The sequence below is a fragment of the Nipponia nippon genome, unplaced genomic scaffold, assembly GCF_047370975.1.
Source record: "Nipponia nippon isolate SJK-2023a ecotype South Korea unplaced genomic scaffold, ASM4737097v1 scaffold_6, whole genome shotgun sequence".
NCBI classification, from domain to species: Eukaryota; Metazoa; Chordata; class Aves; order Pelecaniformes; family Threskiornithidae; genus Nipponia; species Nipponia nippon.
In genome coordinates, this window is record NW_028262380.1 from 77,249,996 (window position 1) to 77,274,537 (window position 24,542).

At 42.2% G+C, this 24,542-nt stretch overlaps 1 protein-coding gene across 2 annotated transcripts in view; it reads left to right on the plus strand.

Annotated features, from left to right (window-relative positions):
• Positions 1-24,542, plus strand: part of ANXA5 (annexin A5) — a 53,181-nt gene that overhangs the window by 27,097 nt on the left and 1,542 nt on the right. The window contains exons 1-12 of one of the 2 annotated variants that reach the window (XM_087738060.1): positions 3,470-3,582; positions 3,699-3,742; positions 11,069-11,153; positions 12,241-12,335; positions 13,124-13,237; positions 15,686-15,776; positions 16,718-16,797; positions 17,253-17,309; positions 20,332-20,425; positions 21,437-21,532; positions 22,082-22,140; positions 24,281-24,403. In XM_087738060.1, the coding sequence (XP_087594186.1) occupies positions 3,734-3,742; positions 11,069-11,153; positions 12,241-12,335; positions 13,124-13,237; positions 15,686-15,776; positions 16,718-16,797; positions 17,253-17,309; positions 20,332-20,425; positions 21,437-21,532; positions 22,082-22,140; positions 24,281-24,403 (903 nt within the window). In that variant the 5' untranslated portion in view covers positions 3,470-3,582; positions 3,699-3,733. Of the gene's footprint in view, positions 1-3,469; positions 3,583-3,698; positions 3,743-11,068; positions 11,154-12,240; positions 12,336-13,123; positions 13,238-15,685; positions 15,777-16,717; positions 16,798-17,252; positions 17,310-20,331; positions 20,426-21,436; positions 21,533-22,081; positions 22,141-24,280; positions 24,404-24,542 lie in introns of those variants that run through there. The other variant, XM_087738061.1, reaches the window with a different exon arrangement.

Sequence of the window (24,542 nt, forward strand, 5' to 3'; positions counted from 1 at the left end):
GAACGCCTCTAGTTTCAATCTGTTCTCTGAAAACCCACAAAGGAGCAGAGTAGCATGCTAAGCAGCGATGCACATGAGCTTGGAACACCATGCAATTAACACATGAATAGCGGGTGGCTTTTCCAAGACTCATCAAGGAACAAAGCAAGTTGTGGGTACAAGAAGTCTCCTGCGTACCTTTTTGATGGCATGTAATTTGACTGCAAGCCAACATCTTTATATCTTTATCGTAACAACTTTGTCCTATAAACATGACAGCCTAAGTGAGCCGCCTTTGAGCTCTCCCTGCTAGGCAGCGCGGCTGCATGGCGGTGACCTCCCCTTGAGCTGGGACACCTCTCAAGGTTGCTCCTCGAGGCAGAGAGACCTTTTACCAACAGCAGGCTTTGGTAAGCGACCAATATGGCGCATAACCTTGTTGTATGGTGACTTTGATTTTGTCTTGGTAACTTTGATTGCATGCTGAATCGATGCTAATGAAACAGTACGTAAACTTTGCATGTACAATCCCTTAGACATAAACCGTTGACCAAGTCTGAGACTAAGATTGGACGTAGCTGCATCTAAGCTCCATCAGGAGTTTAGAAAGCAGAGGGGTCTACTCTGAACCTCGTGACTCAACAGGAGGCTCTTCCTTACCTTTGCATCTCCGGTCTTTCTGTGAGTCATTCTAACTCGAGTGTAGCTCAATTTTCCTTTGTTTGATTCTTCCATGCAGTAATTAATAGAGTGAACCTTGCCATCAAACATTGTTAAGTTGCACTTCTACAACATCGTATTAAAACCTCTTTTGCTAATACCTTTCTCAGCGATTCCTGAAGTGTTCTAAATCGCCCATTCACGACAGATTGGCATAGTCAGCAGGATCCTAAGTCAGCATCCGTGACAATTCTGTGTTCTCACATCCAAGATTTTTTTTCCCTGTCCTTCACCGATTAGAAATCCAGAGGTTACCTTCCGTTGACTGAATGTTACCTCATGTTTGGCTGAGGGTAAGACTGTGAACATAGATGAGAATAACAAGCTATCGTGTGTAAGCTGCTCAAAAGTAGGAGAGTGGAAAAACATTTCAAATACCTTGAAACGAAAGAAGGTAGACTTCCTCCACTGGAAATGAGAAGCAAAGCGTACACAGAGACGCTGCGGAACAAAAGGCATGCGTTAATTTGATTACAAATCCACAACCTCCAATACAAGGTTGAAAGGGAAAAATGGAATTAAAGACATCTGTTTAATAATTTCCTTGAATTTCAGAGTTGCTGTAAATTAGTAAGGATACTAAGTAAGGCAGAGGAAACAGAAATCCTATAATCCAGAAATATCCATCCTCAAAAGTCAGACGGTATGAGAAGAGGTGGGGAGAAAACAAGCTTTTCCCCCCTGCCTCTTCTTGTGCTGTTATACACGACATACTTGCAACATTTTCATTAAACTAGCAGAAATTGTTTGTCACGTTGCCTGGTTTAAACTATACTTGGCGTTATAGGAAGCCAGGAATTCAAAGGCTGGATTGCAGCGCTGGCAGCCAGGAGGGGCTTGCTGCAGCGGAGAGGGAGGACTGCTGCCTTTCTGAGGCAGTGTGGTTGCATTCCAGGTGGTCAGATGTTAACTGCTAAATAATTTGTTAGGCAAATATACACCTTTTTCATAATTATTCAAGGGTTTGTTTTATTTGTGAAGTTTTTGTATCAGTAAAGGTAATGTACCAATCTTTGGTGTATGCTATTTGCTACAGTAGAGAGATTGTGTTAACATATGTCAAAGTGACAAGGACTACAGCTTTATTAGTTTCTAGACACCTTATGAACTGTTCACATGATACTGATAGAGCCTTTTTTTAACTTCCGTTTTACCCAGTAACTTTTCCTTATGACACATCTGAGTCACTAATGAGGTTTGAATTCCAGTTGGCTGTGCTCACACCTGTGTCATCTGGTGCTTGGCGTGCAGTTGCCGCTATGCTTGTGTGCCTCGTCCTGACCGACAGAATTTTGGAGTGTGCTAAAGAGGGCAGATTTAGATCCTGCTGCATTTCTTTGTGTGTGCATCTGCACGCTTTCTAGATGGTAAAGCTTGAAACATGATCTCGGCATGGCCTGTATCTGTTCTGGGTGTAACGTGCAAGGAGAAAAAGACTGACTTTTGCAGAAAGAGGTGGGTGTGTGTAAGCGAGGATGTGCTTAAAGTGAAAGCAACCCGTTTGGGTGTCAACCGCTATTTTTTAAACCATTCATAACCCATAATGTTTTCTTAAATATCATTATTCTACATCTAATCCATATGTGCATTTCCACATGCATATTATGAGCAGCTCACTATTCCCTTCGTGCATCTTTGAGCATGTGTAGAATACCACTTCAATGGATTAGAGTCAAATTAGACTGTAAAAAGTAAATCAGGCCATTTTAGCACACCCTTTAATCCTCAGTCCTGCAAAGGAAGCCAGCTGGGTGGATTTCATGTTTTTGCTGAACTGTATGTGCACTTATAGGGCAACAAGGAGCGATGGACAAAATACTTAAATTTACATCACGATCTGCATTTCTGTCGGTGTTTTCTGAGGTAAACACACCTCTCTTTAAGACAGAAGTGACCGTTACATGTTAAAATGCTCACGTAGTGAGATTATGTTCATGGTCTTATTTTGGCAAAGACACTAAATTCCATTTGTGTTGCAGTCTCTTTTCCTTCTTTCATCTGACACACAGCTGGATTGCATTTGTATGGGTGAGGGAGCAAGTCAATTAGATGAAAACGCTCGTTCAATAGCCATGCAGACTGCATCCTCGTTGCTCTCCCAAACTGGATCTATCTTCTCTGTACCCGGGTCGGTGAAATGGTCCTGCTGTGAGATGTTGAGAAGTAAAGAGTATCGTCACCCAGGCTGCTTACCGTACTGGTAGTGTAGAACTACCGCCCCTACGTTCTGTTGCAGCGTTGTGCTTGTTTTGCTAACCTAGCTTCCTTGGAAGGTAACCTAGGTCAGCTAATAAAATGCCTGCTTTAAAATTCGGTACAACTTGTCCTTTAGTGATGGGATGTGATCCTCTTCAGATAAATGAGAGCTGATTTTTATACAGAATTCATCAGGAGGGGCTTGAGCACCTGTTGGAGGCTGTCTGTTTGCAAATGTAATTTTTCCTTTAAAAGGTGTATTATTACTAAGAAACAAAGCACTAATTATACCCTTCCACGGCATGATGGAAATGGAGGAGAAAGCAATCCTCTAAAGGGGACGAGCCCCAGGGAAGTGAAGGGGATGGAGGGAAGGCTTTCTCTTTGCTCCTTCCGAGCTCGCCGCCTTTACTTGCAGGGGACCAGACCTGCGGGCTGCCCCTTCAGTAGGCAGGGAGGGAGAGCTCGGCCCGGGTACCGCCTTCCCCAGCCGGGCCGCGAAGCCCCGGGTCCTTGCGGGGTGAAACCGCTGCCTGCCCGGGGGAGGCGGCCCTGGCTCGCCGCCCTGCCGGGGTGGGGCCTGGCCCGGCCCCCGGGTGAGGCAAGCAGCGGCCGGGCCGCCTCCCTCCTGCCTTAGTCAGTGCTCCCGGCAGCTCGGGCGGTGGCGGCTCGGCGGACCGGCTGGCGGTGAGGGCGCTGCCCCGAGGGGAGGCGAGGGCGCCGGGCCGGGCCGGGCCGGGCCGGGCGGGCGGGCGGTCACTCACTCACTCGCTCACTCACTCACTGTCGCATCTCTTTTGCAGACTCGGACTCGGCACCGGCCCGGCGGATCCCAGAGATGGCGAAGGTGAGGCGGGCGGCGGTGCCGCGCTAACGGCCGCCGCGGGCCCTCGGCAGGCTCGCCGCTGCCCGGCCGGTCCCGGGACAGCCTCCCCTTATCCGTCTCCTTACTTTTACTCCTCACCGATTTATTTTCAGTTTCCCTTAAATCGCCCCATCCCCAAGCCTGGGGAGAGGCGGCGGGGAGGGGGACGGGGAAGGCGGCTAATCATGTGAGGCCCACGTCAGGCACAACTTTTTTTTTTTTTTTCCGCCAGTTTCCACTAATTTGGCCAAGTTTTCAGTAGCGTGTGTTTATATCGTGTCTGGGTGGAGGCTCCTTCCACTGGAGGAGGAAGGAGAAAAAAATACCACCGTGGCTGTGCCCTGTGGAGGCTCGGGCTCAGTACTCCTGTCCCCAGCTTTCCCCTATCTAACTTAATTTTTCTGGAAGCCTTGCAGCTATCGCACAGGACTTCATCTGGTGGGTTTTTTCCTTTGCAGCTCTTGTGTCGCTGCTTTTAGGTTTGAGCCTGGATGAAGGCTTGGAAAACGGGGCAGATTCCAGTGTTTGTTTCTATAGTTGCATCAAACGCATATGCTCTGGAAAGTAAAATAAGAGTTTAATGGCATATTTGTGGGTTTTGTACTGCTGTAGGAGGTGAAAGCCTTCAAGTTGTGTGAGTGCCTTCACAAAGGTCAGGGTAATTGCACAGTAATGTAGTAGTAGTTTCATTATTTTAACTTAATGAATGGAATGATTAGTGGTATTTCATTATTTTAACTTAATGAATGGAATGATTAGTGGTATTTTAGCACTCCTGTGAATATTTACTTGTATTCTGTCTGGATTTAGTTTTAAAAGAAAGAAAGGTACTTCACTTTAAAAAAAAAACAACAACCATTTATAATAGTATTCCACTAAATCCTTAGAGTTTTGGGGTTTGGGGTTTTTTTTTGAGGGACAAAGAGGGGATTTTTCTTTCTTTAAACATCAAGCCTGATTTGTAGGATGCCTCTTAGGAAACAGGGACCCCTACCCATGCCAGTGCAGGGCTTCTGACCAGACAGGTCTACCTGGACAGCTTTTTATTACGGTACGTGTACCATTGTTTGTAGGCTTGAGGGTAACTTCTTTTTAGTAAAAGCACGGAAATTTGCAATTCTCTTGTCTGTTCCACAGAGACACAAACTTTAATTCTTGATCTTTGTAAAAGGAGTATTTCATTCTTCCCTAGTGCAAACCAGTTACTCTTGTCTTCACATAGTAGAGTTTTCTACTGCCTGAGGTAACACTTGGGGCTGGGTTACTAACTGTGGTGGATGGTGGTAGGTTGAAGTCATTGGAATGATGAGGTCTTGTACTGCATAGGCCTTGTCCTCCAATTTCCACCTTCAGAGGGCTGCTTTCCACCAGTAGTATTCATTGCCTGTGTGATTATGCAGCCATGAGAGGCTGACAACGTTAAAGCTTTGTAGCCTGCAGTTCATTTTATAAAAATAAAAAAAGTTGAAGAGTTAAGCTCTGCTCCTCGTGGCAGGTGTCTGTTCTAAATTTTGTTGTGCCATGAAGTGATGGTAAGAAATGAAAATGCCTGTCAATCATGAAATGTCGAGTGTCAATTGACAGTAGTTAGTTACATGTACAACTAAAGGTTCAGGGTTCACAACGGCTGCACAGCAAAGTGTACTGAAGTCCAATTTAGTCTAGATACATCACTGAAGAATAAAACCTTTGAAGAAGGTAAGTTATCTTTGGAGTCGCGGTCACTGAAGCATTTGTTCTGGCTCAGTTATGGGAAGATTCCCCCCCCCCCCCCCAAAAAACCTGAGGGATTTTGTGTGTTCCATGTTCAGGACAAAAAGGTTCATTCATTTTGTGGAAAACTACAGCATGCCGTAATGTGCTGTGCAGGCTGGTCTCTCCACGCCTGTGTTTATCTGCTTTCTTTGGAGGAACGCTGCTGTCCCAACAAGCTGCCTTTTCTCACACATCTGTATGTGTAGTGGTTTTTGTCAATGCATAGATGCACATGGTATGATCTCTTCCTGCTCGATGAACAAGCTGCCTTGGAAATGCTACCCCGTATTTGCTAATTCAGAAATCTGGAAAGAAAGCAACAAGAATATTTTCTGCTTGCATGCCGTGGACGGATCTGTTTTGGTCTGCTACTCCCAAATTTTTCCCTGAATGTGGAGTTGGGAGCATTTTGTGTATCCATTTGTAAACTGCCGGGAAAGGCTTGCTTGCGGCTGGTGAAGGTGTGGCTGCTGTGGGCTATATCTGGAGTTCCTGTTCTGCCAATGTGCACGTGTGACTTGGAGCACAGGAATAGTACTGCCAACAGCAGCGCTTCAGAGGATTGTGTCTCACGTTCCACAGCACAAACGCTTTTTCAGAATCGGGTCCTAAGCAGCTCTTTGGCTTTGTTGAGGTTACTTGTGAGGACAGGTTCTTCGAGTGTTTTTGTAAATGTCCCTGCATCGGTTCCTATGTTGCTGTTGCTTGCTCTTCTCTCTCCCACCCCCTCTCTTTCTTTTTTTTTTTCTTTCTCTCCGCCCTGTCTTTGGTATCTCCATGGTGTCCTGACTCAGAGTTCAACACAGATGTTGTGTAATTCCGTTTTTTGTCAGGAGTTTAAATTTAGTGGGGCAGATGTGAATATAGTCTGCTGACCAGAGCTGACTCCTTCCATTTAAGTGGACAATCTGAACCATTACTAAACTTCGGTGCTTTGTAGAGGAGTCTTTATAGTTGTGCGTTTGCATCAGCTCTGTGCCTATATTCACCCACTCACAATGTAATTTCCATCCTACTGACCTTGAAATTTTGGTAAGGATGTCATGAAATAATTATATATTTCTTACATGATGTTAGTTTTAAGGCACAATTTGAACAGGGGTCTCTGTGTGGTCTTCAATGGGCGTAAAGGCTTTCGATTTACCCGTGAACACCATATTGTGCTCTATCTGCAAGATGTCTATTCTTGTATAAGAAATCTTAAGGCAGTCTTCATTTATTCAAGGACGTCACCTTCTGGGCTCTCTTCTGTCTGCTGAAAATAGCATGCCTTCTCTGTTTGTCAACCTGTGTGCTGGAAAACATCCTCCGTTTCCATTCTTACCACTCCACAGTTTTCCTGTGTCATCTTGTAAACAGGTGGCTGCTTTAAAAAAGTCACATATCACCTTTTCTGCACTAGACATTGGGCTTTCCAGTGGCAAACTGATGAGGCCCTACTTTTATTGCTGCAAGGCAGCATCGTGAAAGGGGGTAGTTCTTCATCTATGTGGAATCTGACTGGTAAGAACTCGCTGTGAGTGCGGACAGAGCACGGGTAGCCAGGAAGAAGTCTGAATCGGTTCAAGTATGGTCTTTTGTTTGCTGATAACAAATGCTTTGTATTTAATAGTGGCTAAACACGGGATCTTGTGGGTGGGAAATTTTTGTGTGCTTGGTGGGAAAGATTAAAAGGAACCTCGTTAAGTGATCTTACACTTATCTTACAGATAATGCTGTTGCCAGGATATGTTGGCCGCATGACATCAAATTGTGAAGCCAAAGTTGTCTCTTGGGAGAAGTTAATGTAGCTCTGAGGTGCTGGTTAAAAACATCTTGCCTGATGAGATTGTATCTGTTCTCCTTCTGCAAACTTTTGCTAGGGCAGAAGAAACAAAAATAACAGGGATCATGAATTCCTTCATTCGGAGGGGCATAAATTCTAAAGCAAGATCATCTCTTGCTTTGAAGTCTCTTTTTTCCCACCCCCCCCTTTCTTTTTTTTCTCTGCCTTTCCTCTTCATGCTAATTTTGTGTATCTAGGGGCTTCGTTGGTCTCATCGGTAGGTGTCTGGAGGAAATGGAAGCTGCTGTTTATTTCTAGTGCATAGTCACAGATTGCGCTTGCACTACACGATTGCTTAACAGCAGTCAGTGTATTGGGGAATGCAGAAAGAAAAGAATGTGGGTAGGCTTTGGGTGTTACGATCTTGTGATATTCCTTCTGTTGAGGTCTTGCGTCTTGTGCTTCTCTTTATATTTTACTGCTCAGTGTAGGGTGTTGCTATTTAGTAAGGGATCACTCCAGATTACAAAAGGATTTATATCAAAGACTACTTGTGTTTTCCTTTCTGTTGATGTGCTTTGGGTTCCACTGGGTGGGAAACTTACTAACGAAAATAAAAACAGCCTCTGAGGCTGTAGTGTTATTGTGTATCTGTTTGCATAAATGGAAAGGAACTTTCTTAGAGATACTACAAATAAGATAATTTATTTACCTCTATAAAAAGTTACAAAGTTTGTAAATAAATGTTAAATAGTTGTCTTCCAGTTCACCGTTTTTCATATTAGGTCAGGATGGCGTAGCAGTTGTGATGCTATGATCCATCTGCAAGAACCAGTTTGTTTCGAAAGAATTTAAACTCTACTTAATGTTGAAACTGTAGCTGAGTTGTAGCTGAAATGGTAAATGAGTGTCTGGCTTTTGTCAGAAACTTTTGTATGAATCTGTTATTTTGTTAGAAATGTCTGGTTCATAGCTCCTATTTCAGATTCTCTGTGACTGAAAGCTGACTTCAGGGGGTCAGGCAGTGATGGTGGTTTAGAACAGGAGCTTGCCCTCTCTTTCTCTGGCCAAAAGGTGCCATGTTTGGGAAGGAGGAGACAGCTCTCTTCCCTCTGTGGCCTGAGTTTGTTACTGCTGCAGAGCTTTCTGCTGCTGTCCATTGAATTTGCAAATGAGAAATGGGGACTGGAGTAACTACTAAGGGTGCTTCCTGAGTGTTGGTTTAGTGGTTTAGGTGGACTTGTGGTTGTTAAACATGGTGTGCCTGAGTATTTCCTGCCATACCCTGATGGCCGGGCCATGCTGCAGTGCTCTAAAAAGCTAGGTGAGGAGGTTTCTGATGTGAAAGTCAGGGATGGCTCAACACTTTCCCAGTGATGGGCCAGCTGTTGTCAGTGTCACATCTGCCCACATGTGGCTTCTGAAGGCTGTTAGACTGTAGGCTGGACTTGGGCCTGCAAAGCTGTATCCGAGCTTGTCTTAGACTAACAGCCCCTGCTGTGGGTGTGCTCCGTTTGCACCAGCATATAGTATCAAGGGCAGCAGATGCAGCCGGAGATTCTGCCATTATAGCTGCTGTCTTTGTGGTACCCAGGTGACATGGATTTTTATTATGTTGGACGGCAGACCTGCAGCAATATTTCTGTTTCGCAAGCTAGGTGCAGCTCAAGTGCTGTTCGAGGGTGATTGTAGCAGGTAGGCAGCCAAAATCCAATAAATGCTGTGCGTCAGAAGGGAATGCCTGGAATGCAAATGGTGCCCAGACATCAAGAAAACTCTTTCAAACTACAGCTGCACCAGAAGAATTTCAGGAACTGTTCATCAAGCTTAGCGTATGTTGAGGCTTTCCACACTGTGCTCTGGAAAACAGAGTTATGGAAGGATTATTCTTAGTTAACAAAAATGAAGAGGGTGACGTAGAGAGAGATTTAATCTAGCATTTAGTGTTCACACATATGTTATCTGAAACAGCCGCAGAGGAATGCTGGGCCGTTGTCAGAAGACTTAGGAATTGTGAAGGGGAATTCTACTTGCTTATAACAAGATAAGCAAAGGAAAACTTTGACTTAAAGATCAATAACAGTTTCCTCCAGGACCTGTTGAGCATTGGTCATGTCTGAAGGAGAATTGCAGTAGTTCTATAATATTAGTTATGTTAAGATAATATGAAACAAAACAGCAGGAAATACAATTTTAAATAACCCCATGCTGGCTGGCATAGTAATAAGGGAGGAGGAGGAAAATAGAGGCTTTTCAGTCTTTATCTGCTTTACCAAATTGAATTTGATTTATAAAATTGAGTCCCAAATCCTTGAGTTTTTTCGTGATAGCCTTTGGAATTAGCTAGGAAAATGCCAAGTACATATCGCTGTGCCTAAATTTGACGTACCGCCTAAAAACTTGCTTGTAATGGGAAAAGAATGCTTCAGGGGAATTGCCATGCCTCTGAAGCATGCTGGCTATTGGAAAGCATCTACCAGAAAGAAGTTTGTTGTTGCTATTAAACACCACGATACTTTGTGTTCTGATTTGCTGAAACACAGCAGAGGTAAACCTAACTGATTACTGCTGCTGCAGTGGGAGGGGTAGGGAGTCTCTGACGGCAGTAACGCACAGGAGGCCTGAGAGGCAGCTTCAGGGCAGTTTCTGGTTAGTGCTCTCCAGCTCTTTTCTCTCTGTGCTCTTCTGGCTGACCTATCTTGGATGAGTACATTGACTTGAAACCAAAGCACTGTGTGGCTGAAATTGCTGACTTGAGGGGAAAGAGGTATCGCAGAGGCCAGATGGCTGTGCTGCCTGTGAAATAATCTGGTGCCAGTCTCAGTAGGTGTCTTGGCACTTCGTTTCACGCTCTTCCTTGAGAGTGGAAAAATGCCCTGCCTGTACTGATTACTACTTTTGTAGAAATTTCCCTTCTTCAGCTGTTAGAAAAACCTCCCTATTCCCAAAACCCAGCTGTTTCCCCTTTTGGCCATTGCTTGACTTTTATAGTTTATAAATTAACTACTGTGCTACACACATATAAGTTCTTGGACTGTCATGTTTAAATAAAAGCAAGACTTTTCTCTAAGTGCGATGGATTTCCTTTTGTGTCTGACCCAAAGAGAAAGTCCCTGAAGAGCCATGTTCCATGGAAACCTACTGGAATTATTTTTGTGTTTGGATGGGCTGATCTTTTACCCTTATGTTTGAAATGTTATTTCTTTCTAGCTGTAAACTACTATGAGAAATGTAGCTGAATCACTTGAGTAAAAAGTTGCTTATGCCAAAAGAAATGTGATGAAAAATTGAAAGCCATTGCAGAATTCAGTGGGTCGCATTTACAACGTGATGGAAGAAATCAGTGTAATACTGGTTGAGAGCTCCAGTAGGTTTTTCCTGAGGAGAGGAAGTTCTTATTTCCGAATGCGTCTTGGATCTTTGTGCAGCTTTTTGTGATCTGTGCAATTAATTTCCCAAATTACTTTAACATATGGTAATTTCTTAGTCATTTTCCTGCATTCAGGCTTCAGTGATGTAAATACCAATCCTGCAAACTACCATTATGTAAATATACCTGAACTTAGCTGGTGTACTGCTGAGTAAAACCATAGTCCTACCTTTTGAGTGAGAGCTGTGTTTAAATACCCACAGACTGCTATTTAGTCAGACAATCGCAAGAAAAATGCAATCATCTTTTGGACTGTGGATTCAAATTTAGTCTGAGCTCATGTATGGAGAACTGAAAGGTGCTATCTTCTATTTCATGGGCTTTTCCCTTTCCCCCCACCCTTTTTTTCCCTCTCTAGTCCACGAGAGGCACCGTGACAGCCTTCTCTCCTTTTGATGCCAGAGCTGATGCAGAAGCTCTTCGTAAGGCCATGAAGGGAATGGGTAAGAATAATTTATTTTACTAAAAGGAAGGGGCTCTCACTCCTTTGAAAACATCCTCTCTGAACTCATTTTTTTTTATATTAGGAGATGAGGGCAGGACATGCATCTACACGCCATGGAATGACAACCCCAGGGCTGTGGGAGTCTGGGCGTGTCCTAGTTTTGACTTTGCTGCTCTCAAGGATGTTTATTTTTAGGTTAGCATAAGGAAAGTTGCACATTCGCCATTAAAAATTGCTACTCCACAGGCTTCTCTGCACGCAGAGTTTTCCTGCACAGTAAGCTAGGCTGTGGATTTACAGGCGAGAACCGTGGAGAGTTACGACAGCATAGTAGGAGCTCTGTGCTTGGAAAATGTGCGACAGCCCCCTCGGTCGGGAACTGCGTAAGCACATTACAGTTACTGAGAACAAAGAATACAAGCACACAGCCTGAATGTAGACTAACAAGTGGTCTGCAAACTCGCGCTGTAGCTTTCTGCCCGAAAACTTCCCTGTGAGAACAAATCCTAATTTGCTGCTTCCTTTGAAGCCGCCTGCGGGAGGAAGCAGAAGGAAGGGAAGAAGGGAAATGTGATACACCTCAGCTTATTGGCAGGTTCAGTAGGGCTAGTGAGATGCTGTGCTGTGAGGGCTACCCCGCAAACTATCATATATAAAATGGATAACAGCTCCACATTTCTGTACTCCGGGGTGTTTGGGGTTACTGGATGGAGTTTTTCTCAGAGTTGGCAGATTTTTTTATTCTAAAGTAAATCCCTTGGAGAGCCCAAAGGCAAGGCTCCTCTGTAGAATACAAACTGTGACTAAATGTTATAGCTGATGCCTGGGGTGCTGGGAGCAGTGTCTGGAACAGAGCACTAATGGAGAACAAACAACACGTAGGTCCTCCAGCCATATTTTTGCAACAGCAGAACACCAAACCTGGCAGCTCAGCTCGGGGTATGGTGACATTTGTTATTGAAATGCTTCTGCTGTTTGCCAGTAGACTGTTATTTTCAAAGCATCTTTCATTGCCTTTTGAGTTTGTGCCACTGCTGTTTGGTTTTTAGAGTGTGTTTGTAACTCTCTGTTTTTTCTGACTTCAGGGACTGATGAAGAAACTATTCTGAAGATCCTTACCAGCAGAAACAATGCTCAGCGTCAAGAAATTGCATCTGCCTTTAAAACCTTATTTGGCAGGGTGAGAAGAAGAAAAGCACCTCTAGAAATGAGCTGAATGTGGCCTATGATGATTACTTAAAACTGTGAGGCATATTCATCATGCTGTCTGTAAAAGGTTCCTTCGAAGAAAATCTAGTTTTGCTTCTGTCTCCCCCTCTCTCCCATCCTGCCATATCCTTAATTGCCGGTTAGAATATTCCTTTCAGGCTAGCAAAGAAGTTACTTACGTTTTCTGTATTTTGGTCCAATATGTCTTAGATGGGTTTTTGTGCAAAATCTCCTATAGTTTCCTGTTAGTATGCTTCTAGTACTGACCGCATTCTTGGTACAGGAGGAGTTATCAAATATTTTGATGCAAGGTCTGCAATGTAAGGTGATAGCAGAAAAAGCATTTTCTAGAGCTAGTAAATGTGGCAGAAATAAAGCAGCCTAATAACGTAGGAGAGAACAAAAGCAAATATATTGGTAGATAAAGCCATAAGTGAGTTCAGAACAAAGACAGCTTGTTTCTTTCTTCCGGCATTGTTGGATCCTTTAATATTCTGGCTGAGTAACCTTTGTTTCAAATAGCAAGTGCAGCGAACAACCAGGGTTTAAACAATTTCTATATTGAAAAAAAAAATCACAATATTCCCAGGTAGCCTTATTTGGCTACATTTGCTTCAGTTCAGATACCAATTAAAACAAAGAAGCCCTGTCCCTTGCGCTTTTTGATGCGTCTCCAGAGTCTCCTAGCTTGCAGACACACGTGCATCCGTTTAAAATGGTTAGTCCTTGTTCATTACAGCGCTCTTTGTTCTGCATTAGGATCTTGTAGATGACCTGAAATCAGAACTTACCGGCAAATTTGAAACATTGATGGTGTCTTTGATGAGACCAGCATATATTTTTGATGCTCATGCACTGAAGCATGCCATCAAGGTAAGAGGAGTGAGGGAAGGGAATTAATACATTATGTGAAATGTTTGTTGCTCTTTTGTTGTTTTTTTAGGAATGAACTTTTGGTTGGTAAGGGGAATGCTCATAGAAGTAGCCTTTTTTTTTTTTTTTTTTTTAATTAGGAATGTTATGCTAGCACCTGCTAGTATTGCTAATGCTGTGGTTTTGCCCGGTTTCTTATTCATCCTAATAAATCATTAAAGGTGGTTTAGAAATCTCGTCTTTATAATGTTTTATGTGAAATTAATTTCATGAGAAACTATGTAATCTTAAGAGAGCAGTGTCGCTGTAGATGCAGATTAAATTCTACATAGCATAAGACTTGTTCCTTCTGATTTAAATACAATTAATAGATGCGCATGTTGCTTTTAAATTCTTTTTGCTGCTGAAGTGCAGTGCTGAAGTTCTGTGGACACTAGGTTTTTCTGCTGTGAGCAGCCTAGGTTTTATAGCTATACAGCTGTATGCATAGGCTGCAAATTAGTTCAAGGCATTTCATTAAAATGTGATGTTATTTGTATGTCTCTCCTTGACTATTATTTAAGCTAGAGAGTGTTTTACCCTGATGGATTACAGTGCAACTCCAAAATTGATGGGCTAGCGTACTTGCGTAAACTGGTGTCCACCAAAATTATGAGCGGATATTATCTGTGTTATCGAATGTGTTTTAAACGCTGCCTGCAGTAAGACAGAAGGAAGAGTTGATAGCCCTGTCAGTGTTTCCTTTCTAACATTTCTCCTGAGCTGAATGCATTTAGTGCCTTTCTGGGAAGGCCAGGTAAACAGCCAATTTACAGTCTCTATGTGTAGATATTTTAGTGTGTTTTCTTCCATGTGGTCCTATTTTTTTTTTTTTTCCCCCTCTGCCAGACCTGTCTGATACCATCGGCCTGTGGAAATTCAGGAATTGGATGTCCCTGGATTAGTCACAGAACCTGCTGGTTAAAGTAGAGGACATTGAATTTGAGTAGTGTCAGGTAGTGCTTGGTTGGGTGACACTTGCACGTAAACTACCAAGGTCCTTGATGGCCACCTGGTTAATATGTAGGCTTTAGTCAACTGTGCAAGCTAGTGCTCGTGAACCCATGACCCAGCAAATAGTATCTCAGACAACAGAAACTTTAATCCTGGAAATTTTCTGTAATGTCTTTATCTGCAGTGGGGGAAGGGGAGATGGCACCTGACAAAGAGACTGATAAAGGCCTTGTTGACTAAAAGGAAAAACTGTATTCCCAAGCTCCTCTTGTTGACTTAGGGGTCAAAGACTGACAGGGAAATGACAGAACAGATGGGTGTAGGTGGGAAGATAGAGATAGCGAAACAAGAGTGGTTTTGTTCTTGTCACTTACAAAAAATGATATTAAACATAAGATCATAGGATTTCAGAGAATGTGACTGCACAGGAAAAGACATCGATACTAGCTGCAGTTTGGCTAAGGTGGGTAACAACGGTAAAAAAGATGTGATAGCAGAGACTTCAGCGCAAGATAACAACGCAGCTAAGAGCATGAAGTCTGTGCTGAAGATCGTCCTATCAATTTTCACTGCAGCTTCTTAGATTAGAACTAATATAACTGTGCCTGCCTCACTTGTTGAGTAGTCATGTTAGTGAAACAATCTGTATTTTGAAAATGATTACATGTAACCTGGCAGATTTGTATTTTGGAGACCTTTGTATGCAGTTCGTGTTCGGATTTTCTTTACAGCAAAGGCTGTAAATAACACACTGAAGCAAAAAATACACAGTATTGTATTTCAGTGTTGCTTCTGTGAAATGACTCCTTTGGAAGCGTAAAGAGCAATGGCTTATTCTTACAGCAAAGTAGACTCAGACTTGTGGAAACAAGATCCTGGCTTGGCTTTTGTAAATTTTATCCTTGTAAAAGTGAAGAGTGCCTGTTGTGCCTGCTGTAATTAGAGTGCAGCAGCTTAAACTATCTGGGTTCGCAGTTCTGTTGTAAAATGTGTTTGTTTGCAGTGGAAGAGAGAGTGGGTTTAACATAGCACAATGCATAGAAGGGTAGAGATCGTTGCTGGGTGGCTCTATGTTCATCTGTGTACTAGTTGATGAAAGACAGTGTATGAACTGTAGCTAAGGTGGAAACCGTTACTCAATTCATCCACTTACCTTGATGTCGTTGACTGTAACAGTGAAGAACTGAGGCATATCTGGGTGTGCTTGAACATGGAAGGGCTCATCTGAATCCTGCAGCAGTGAGCCTTTATTAAGTGTTGGCTTGGTTTTGAAAACAATCCAGCCAGAACTGGAAGAAATGCTTTCCGAAACCACCACAATATACCAGAAAGAAGAAGAAAATTTTTCTTTAAGTGGTCCAAGTGTATAAGCTGATGCTTGCTTTTGACTGTCAGAGGGAATTCTTATTTTCCCTTTGTTATTCTGTCAACTGATTTATACTTGCACCCCTGCAGGGAGCAGGAACCAATGAGAAAGTGTTGACTGAAATTCTTGCCTCCAGAACACCTGCGGAAGTGCGGAATATTAAACAGGTTTATCTGCAAGGTAAAGTTCTATGTAAAATAAAGTTTCAGGGTCTCCTTTCAGTTCTCTTAATATGATTTTAGCTCATCTTTCAAATAAGGTCTATCTGTGAACTGATGGATGTGTCCAGTAAGAGGGATTTCATTCTGCTGTGTTGCAAAACTTCATATTGACAGAAACTGGAGTTTGGATCGTAAACTAAAATAGTTTTTATTTTGGGGCAAGGACTACAAGTTACGATGTTTTGAGCTTTATAGATAGACTTAATTCAAATACATTTATTTCTTTCACCCATTATTTTCACCCCTTTGACTGAAAGGGGGCTTTTAGTAATTGGAAACTAGAAAACCGGTGTCACATAAAAACCCAGAAGTAATTTTTGCTTTTGCTCAGCGTTCTGTTAAAATGCATTTGAGCTGAAGCAGGTGCAGCTTTTTGGTTGTCCGCAGGAGTATGTGCTTTTACCCTGTGATTGTGGGGCTGTTTTTTTTAAGGCAGTGTTTAATTCAACATGTTTCTTTTACCTCTATGCAGATTCCTGCCACAGAAGAAAGTCTCATGTCTTAATAAAGTTCGAGGCAAAACTTAGAGTCTCCAAGGACAAAATTTATTAGCACTAGACTTTTCTGGGCTCACAGTTGTTGTACCGCTGTAAGACTGCCATATTTTAGCATAACTCCAGATCTGTATGCTCTCTAGTTCCTTAAAGAGCTGAATCTATGCATGTCACCTTGTATTTCAAAATATTTTGAGTAATCTGCTCCTGATACGAGGTGTGAGATGCTATCTTTTCACCTCTTTTACAATAATGTTAGGTTATAAGTGAAAGCAAAATATGTCCTAGTTGTTAAAGCTGTGATTGTACAAGCTGTGAGTGAAATTAACTTTTTGCTTTTCCTTGCTTTCTCCTCCAAATAGTGAGGAAATCTGTAAGGTGGTGAATGGGTATTGCTCTTTTGCAGAGTACGAGGCCAATTTGGAGGATAAGATCACAGGAGAAACATCAGGCCATTTTCAGAGACTGCTGGTGGTCCTGCTGCAGGTCAGTATCTCTGTGTGCAGGCACGTGTGTATGATTTTCGCTCCTGTTTTCCTGTCTGCTGTACACTTGTCACTTTCTGCTTACTAAGCTGGGATTCTAGATAGACCTGGTGATAGCAGGATTGATTCTGAAACTGCGTCCCTTCCCCTGACTTGCAGGGTCAGTCCTGAGCTCTGTTACGGGTCATTTCCACATCACTGAATTGAAAAACTTGTGCGATGCTCATAGGTATAGCAGAACGCCTGCTACCTGGGGTTTTGAAGGCAATAGGAGAAGAGAACGTTTATTTCATAAAGACGTATGCAAGCAGAAGGGAAAAATAAGGTGATTTTGGAGAAGATGCATTAGGGGTTGGCTTCTCGCAGTAACTCTTACAGGCTCAGTATAACAGATAAGCTGCTTTTTGATTCAACTTTTGATTCTTCAGTTTAACAATTTTTTAAAATTCTCTTTAGGCGAATAGAGATCCTGACGGCAGAGTTGATGAGGGTCTTGTTGAGCAGGATGCTCAGGTGGGTGAATGACTTGGGTTTTGGGGCATTTCTACAAGTTATCTCGCAAAGAGAGTATACAGCTAGAATTCAAATGGGAGAGAGAAATTGTTAAGGTTTCTTAACACATTTTCCTGTGCTTTTATACATTCTGGACAAAAGAAGTGTCAAAACCTGAACACTGGGATCAAAATTTTTAGCACTTTCACGTTTCAGTGTAAAGCATGTCTTGTTTTGCTTATTACTTAATGAGGTGCCTGAATGGAACAGTGATTAGATCACTGGAAGAGAGAGTAGTGATTGCTGAGGCTTTGTGATGCTGAGAGACCCACTGCTGGAAAACGCAGAGATGTTAACGATTCATTCCTTAATATCTGACTTGAGCTTCTCTCTGACTTCAGTCCCTACGTTTCGCGTGTCATATACGTCGTAGTGACGTGTTAATGCTATTCGGTGAGGGATGCCTCCACAGAGGGTGAAATGCTAAAAAGAGAAAATATACCAAATATTCTGCTTTACTGTAACCAGATGACAGTCTAAGAATTGCCTCTAAAGAGTTTCTAGGGACTCACGTGTTGCCCTTTGCAAGTATTGTCCATGACGTTGTCACTGATCACTAAACCTGTGCTCTAGACAGGAAAAGGAATGCCAGCAGTAAATCGGTATCCTTGATCCAGCCTCTTGCTGGATGCTGTCGGCTTCGTTGTTAGTTGTAGTGATGGTCAATATGTCAGCAATATGATTACAGAACTCATTTAATGCACGTTTCTTCTCGGTTATTTCCGATAACTCTGGGTTAGACATTTTCCTCTCATAAATTGTCAGTTGAGATGAAAGAAAATACATGGATTTTTCAAGGTGACGAGGAGGAAAAGCAGAATACCAGATCAATAAACCATTCTCCTGATAGGGCAAGGTGGAGAGACAGACTGCCAACATGGATTTTATTGGCACAGGCTTGTCCTTTGTTATGTAAATTCAGAAAGCATTGTTCTCCTGCTATTAAAATTAATCCTGTGGAAACCAGGGCTTGGAAATTAGTGAGGGAAATGTTTGAATCACGAATTAGACCGTTTCATGAAATTGTGCCAGTCTTGCCTTTAGCGGGGCTTACGTAATTGAGGAAACCCATGAACCACAGGCCTTGGTAGGTAGATAGATTCCTTTTGGCCTCTCGAATTGATTTTAAATGAGCATCTAAATTTAGGACGCACGATATCTAAATGTAGAAAAAGTCCTGGCTTTCTAAATGGTCTCTGTGGTTTGTTATGTACATTTGGCTTGAGCTGGGACCCAAACAGAGAAGTGTTCTGTCACATTTCTCTTTACTGATATCTTTACATTCAACATCTAACGTAGCTGGAACAGATTCAGAGAATTTTCTAATTATTATTGCCAGGTACAGGTGGTCAGAATTGAGGTATGTGACTGTGCAAATGTAAGGCTATTTTTGGTTTCCCAATGTTTCTGGTGATCAATATGGTATTTTGGGAAGGATTTGATACATTAGAGGGCAGCCTTTTTACTCAGTGGTGATGTTTAATTTTTTTTAGTCTATGATTACTAAACATTAATTCAAAGCAGTTGGGGAACAGGCATTCATACTACGAGATAGTATGATTATGCAGGGAACTTGCAAGACTTTTCGGAGAACGCCTGAAGGAGAAAGTTTAACTTTTTGGAAGAGATTTTGTGAATATCACTTTTTTAAAAGTTATGCGCTTGACGTACATTTTGGGTATTGCAGAGTGGCAAGGCAGGTAAAAACTTAGAACTCGTATAAAATGCCACTCACAACTTCTATATCTCTAAAGAAATGCATTCCTGGCGTTTCTAAATGCTGTGCTGGGACTTCACATTTGGTACTGGATGGAGAGTGCTGGTATTCACTTGAAGAGCTTAGCATATATTATTTGAAATAAATATCCTTGCAGTGCCTTAATGGCTTCCCCCCCCCCCCCCCCCCCCGCTTTTGTACTCTGTACCATTAATATTAAAAAAAAGCATGCAGCAGTCACAAATGCAGTTTGAATAGGATCGTGGGACAAACATAAATAGGAAATTCGTAACATCCCATTCAGGTTTTACAATATGGACAAACAGATGGCCAACAGCATTGCTGTGCAGCGGATTTGGTTATGGGGATTTTTCTAAGCAATTATTTGATTGCCTGAATATAGGTGGTAACCTGTTTGCCTGTTTGCTCACTGAGGAGGGAGAAAAAATACTATATACTAAGATACGTACAAACCTTTTGCCTTACATGGTGTTTAGCACACGATTTGGAAAAAAGCTTCTGAGTGTCAGGAAAAAGAGCTAATTTCATTTTCTGAATTTTTATTTTCTTTCTCATTTTCTGAATCTTTATTTTCTTTCTCATTTTCCCCCTCCTGTTGCTTATTCTAACTTTTAGAAGTGCTTTACTTTCCTAAATGCTGCTAATGGCCCGGTCATTGTCTGCATCGAAGAAAGACTTGCCTGAAGAGCAATGAATGTGCTAAAATGATTAAAATCTGTTACTGATCTGGTTTCATATGGCTAAGAATTTAGCAGCCCACAAATCCTGTTTCCAAGAGCTTCTAAATCCATCTTCCCCTCCTTTTTGGAAAACTTTCTCCTGGGCCAAGTTAGCGTGGTTCTCCCGTTGATATAAGTCATCACGTAATAAAGTTTTGCTAGTCTGATTTGAAAAGGGGAAGAAAAAAAAACCACAGAAAAAGCAGTATTGGGAATGGATTTTATCTCCTGTATTATCACCGTTTCAGAAAACTTCAGGCTTATGAAAGGGACGATGCGCACAGTCAGTTTTAGGGCCTTAAGCAGGATTACTCATGTAAATGCTTTCACAGTCGATTTCAGAATTTATCATTTATTTCTTTCTAAAGTCAGTTCAGCACTTGGCAATTTTATTTCATTTCTTTTCCCTCCAGCTATAGCTTGTTAGTAAGTTTAATGCTCCTTAGAGTGAGACAAATAGAGCTTTTCAACAGGGTGTGTGGACACATAACAAATGCTGTTGTTTGGTCTCTTGAATTTACAACAGGTTTTGTTTAGAGCTGGGGAGCTGAAATGGGGAACAGATGAAGAAAAGTTCATCACCATCTTGGGAACCCGAAGCGTTTCCCATTTAAGGAGGGGTAGGTGGTATGGTTCCTGTATGCTTGAAAACTTCTGCCTTAAGTCTCGGTGTTATGCAGCTGGTGGTAGAAATGGTAGAAAAGTTGTTTCTGGTACCGCATTTGTCAAGCCCAGAAATCTTGAATCACCTCTTCCCTCTACTTAATACGTGTAATTTTGCTTCCAGTAATTCAGTTCCCACTAGCAGTGGTGATCTGCTTGAAGGAGTGGTGCAATAGATCTGAGGGACAGCTGGGGTGTTTCTTTCTGGATGCTTGTTTATTGTTTTATTGTTTGATGGTTTGTTTGTTTGTTTGTTTTCCTTTTTGAAAGAGATTGTGGCAGTAGAAGCGATGCTGAGAGTCTGTTATGAGTCATCATAATCTGATGGAGATCCAACCCTGAAAAGATCAGCACTTTTATAGGTTCATACTTTATTAGCTGTTAATAAAGAGAGAATAATATTTTTCCCTGCTCCTTACCCATTCATAAGTCTGTTTTACCAAGCTGTTTAGGCCATTGGAAATAATGACCAGTCGGTTTTGCTTTGGTTCTCCCATCTCTTTGTTTTCCTTTTTGAATCCTTGGATTCATTTGGATTTTCAAAGGTAATTTGATTTGTGCAATACTGTTTAGTTTTTTACCATTAGTTGTATTAAAGTAATTCTAAAGTTTGTTTTGATGCACCCAACATTTACTTAGCATGATAGAAATGTAAGATTTCATAAAAAAACTTAGGTCTTATGGATATTCATGAGCACAGACTTGAACAGACTGCCAGCTCCTTTTCTACAAAGCTGCTTTCCAGCTGGTTGACCCCCAGCATGTACTGGTGCACGGGGTTGTTCCTCCCCAGGTACAGGAATGTGTTGTATAGTAGCAATCTGGTAGGAAATAGGTATTTAAAACAGGGCAGAGGGAAGAATGAGTGGATGATAGCATTTGAACTGCGGATAATGAGGTGCAGATGGAGGAGGTACTGGGAGAAATGCTGGCTAGACACGTGAATAAGCACACTTTCTGTTTTGCAGTGTTTGACAAATACATGACTATTTCTGGCTTTCAAATTGAAGAGACCATTGACCGTGAAACCTCTGGTGATTTGGAGAAGCTGCTTTTGGCAGTTGGTAAGTAAGTCTTAATAGATCTAGACCTGGCCTTCTTCATTTACTCCCAGGCCTCCTTCAATTGTAGTTGTTATAGGAAGTGGCATGAGAACATGGCTCCTTTTTAAAGTTGATCACCGGGGATCTGTTTTTGTATTTAGAGAATAGGCCTTTATTTTTTCCTTTAATAGATAGGGGGGGTTGGGGGGAAGTGGGGCAGGGGGTGGTGGTGAACTGCGTTCTGTTCACTCATGTTCACCTCTATCAGAAAGCGAGACAAAACTCTGCCTTCGTTTGTATTCCTGGCATATCGTTTAGGACAATGTCATAGTAGATTTGCAACTGGGAGTAGCGTTTGACTAGCAAGGTATCTATTCTATCAGAAATACATGGTGCGTTCTAACTCCTAGAACCCAAAGAGTGGTAGCAGAGGAACAGACTAGCTGGCAGCTGTGTGCTTCGTTGTCCACACTGGAGAGAATGATCCAGTAACACACACCGTGTTCTGACAGTGGAAGATTGTCCTGTATTGAATAACGGTCAGTAATTTAATCCTTTGCCTTTTTTCAGTGAAATGCATCCGAAGTGTGCCTGCCTATTTTGCCGAGACTCTGTATTATTCCATGAAGGTACGTACATGTTTTCCATATGTCATTTTCCATCTCCCCTGGCTACAGTTCCTCTCCCTTTCACTTGTTCTTCATTTCTTCTTTCACTGCAAATGCCAACAGGATACTGTATCACTAAGCAGCTGCAAAAGGTTTGGGGAATGCAGGTCTGGGAGAGGATACAAACGCTTCATAAGCTTTACTTCGAGTTCATTGTAAGTTTGTCAGACGGTCAATCTTTTACAGGAAACATCAGTCTCCTGAGCTGTTTCTGGACTCAGTCTTGTTACATGGGAAAATGTCTGGCTAGATCCCCTGGGCACCTTCAGCTAAAGAGAGACTACTAGAGTGTCTTTAGGTGGTGGATACATTGAGGAAGCAAAGATGACCAAAACCTAAATTGCACACTGTGCAGATTTAGTGCTCTTTGTTTTGGAGATGAGTACTTACAAACTGAAGGTATAGTTAGCTTTGAAACACATTTTGATGACTATCCATCCCATTTTGAGAAGGAAAAGAAACTCGTCAGAGAAACAGGAAAGAGGCTTAAACAGCTACAAAAGATTCTGCAAGGGAATCCCATCAGCGAGACAGCTGTGTTTCTGTTGGCTTTGCCTCCCCTTGGATGGGAAGAGAAAGGCAGGGAAAACTATTTTTAACTCACAGTGGCTAATATTAATTAAAACCGAGGTAGGTAGTCTATTGTTTTCAGGCAAGTTATCAGCTTCCCTGAAGAATTCCTCCCTTCCCCTAGCTGAAAAGCACTGAAGTATGTTTGTCACCACGTGGTTGTGTTGGTGAGGTGTCAGCATGAGAATTAGTGAAAAGAGATGAAATGATAGCTTAATTTTTAAAGGCTGCTTTACTGCTTTTATAAACATCAGTGTAAAATAAGGTTCAGGTAGAAAATACAAAATATTATACCAGTATGCTGAGAGCTGTATGAGGAAGACTACTTTTTTCTTATTAATTTCTATTTTTTAAAGAACGCAATAGAAAACCTCTTCCTGTAGGCTTTAGAATCTTCTACATTTCTATTACGAGGGGCCTGATTAATGTCTGCTGGTGAGATCCCCAGTTATTCTTTTAATATGAATAAAAACCATTAGGCGCTTCAGATAAGAAAGATGCCCATTTACTACTTTGGCAGAAGAGTTTGTACTTCTAATTAATCAGTTTGGCATGACAAAGTTCTCCAATGCGCAGAGCTTGCTTTCGTGATTAGGCGGGGCAGAGCCTGGTTTTTACCAGATTCTAACGTCAAATCCTACTCAGAAACCACCGGACTCACGGCACAACTTTTGAGCAGCTTTAGGGCATTTTTAGATGTAATCCAAGAATATTACACCCAGGCGAAGGATTGAGTGACCCTGGACATTAGGCTGAAGATGATCGTGGGGGCTCTGCCAAGTCCTTCCTTGAGGTGCATCAGCAGGTCAGCACGTGAAAATTTGTATTGCTTCAGCCTGTGTGGAGTCTGACTTGTCTGAGCAGGAGGGGTGAGGGTGTTAGTCTGGCACAGCCTGCCAGCACAGGAACTTAAAATGTTTAAAGCAATAAAGATGAATAAAAAAGGGGAGAATGTTTGCGTGGTTGGAAAAGGTTTATGAAGTTCGCCTTCATAAAACAGCTGGATAATTTGTGGAATGAGTTGCTCTGCCTGGGTCTCGCTGTATGATGTTACATGCTTTGTATTGGTCGTTACTAGGATTTATGTACCCAGTGCCAGAACCGACTGCAATTCTGCCGTCTTAGACTACGTTGAAAGGGTGATGTGCAGGTGATTCTGACCATGGTGAGAAGATATACTGCTGTGTAATCTTGGAACGGGATTTTTTTTAAATTTCTATGGGCATTCACGGTTGAAGCCCGTGAGATGAAATAGGAGGTCTGACCACGTGGCACTTCATAGAAGTTCAGGGATTAGAGCACCCGGTGTGGTCAGTCCTCTGCTCTCCACATTGCAGTGTGAATGTCTTGTGATATTGTCCCAAATGCTCTCTGGTTTGGAGTAGGAGTGTAGGGCAGGAATATTTTGAGACACCACTTGTTGCACTTGGTGCTTTCATGTTGCGCTCTGCTTGTTTGTATTTGTTGTTTTGCTGCAGCATCTGTCCAGAACAAGCTCCTGTTTTAATATTATTTAAACTTTTCTCTTCAGGGGGCTGGCACTGATGATGATACCCTGATCAGAGTCATGGTTTCAAGAAGTGAAATTGATCTGTTGGATATTAGACGAGAATTAAGAAAGAATTTTGCAAAATCATTGCATCAAATGATTCAGGTAAAATTATTGTTCTGTTGTCGGGGAAAACGTGGATGACTGAGATGTCATCGTTTCCAGTTGATTTTTATGGGAGGGGGCGGATGTGAGTAGAGCTGGACAACGCGGTGCGCGCCGGGAGCAGTGGTGGTTGGTCTGC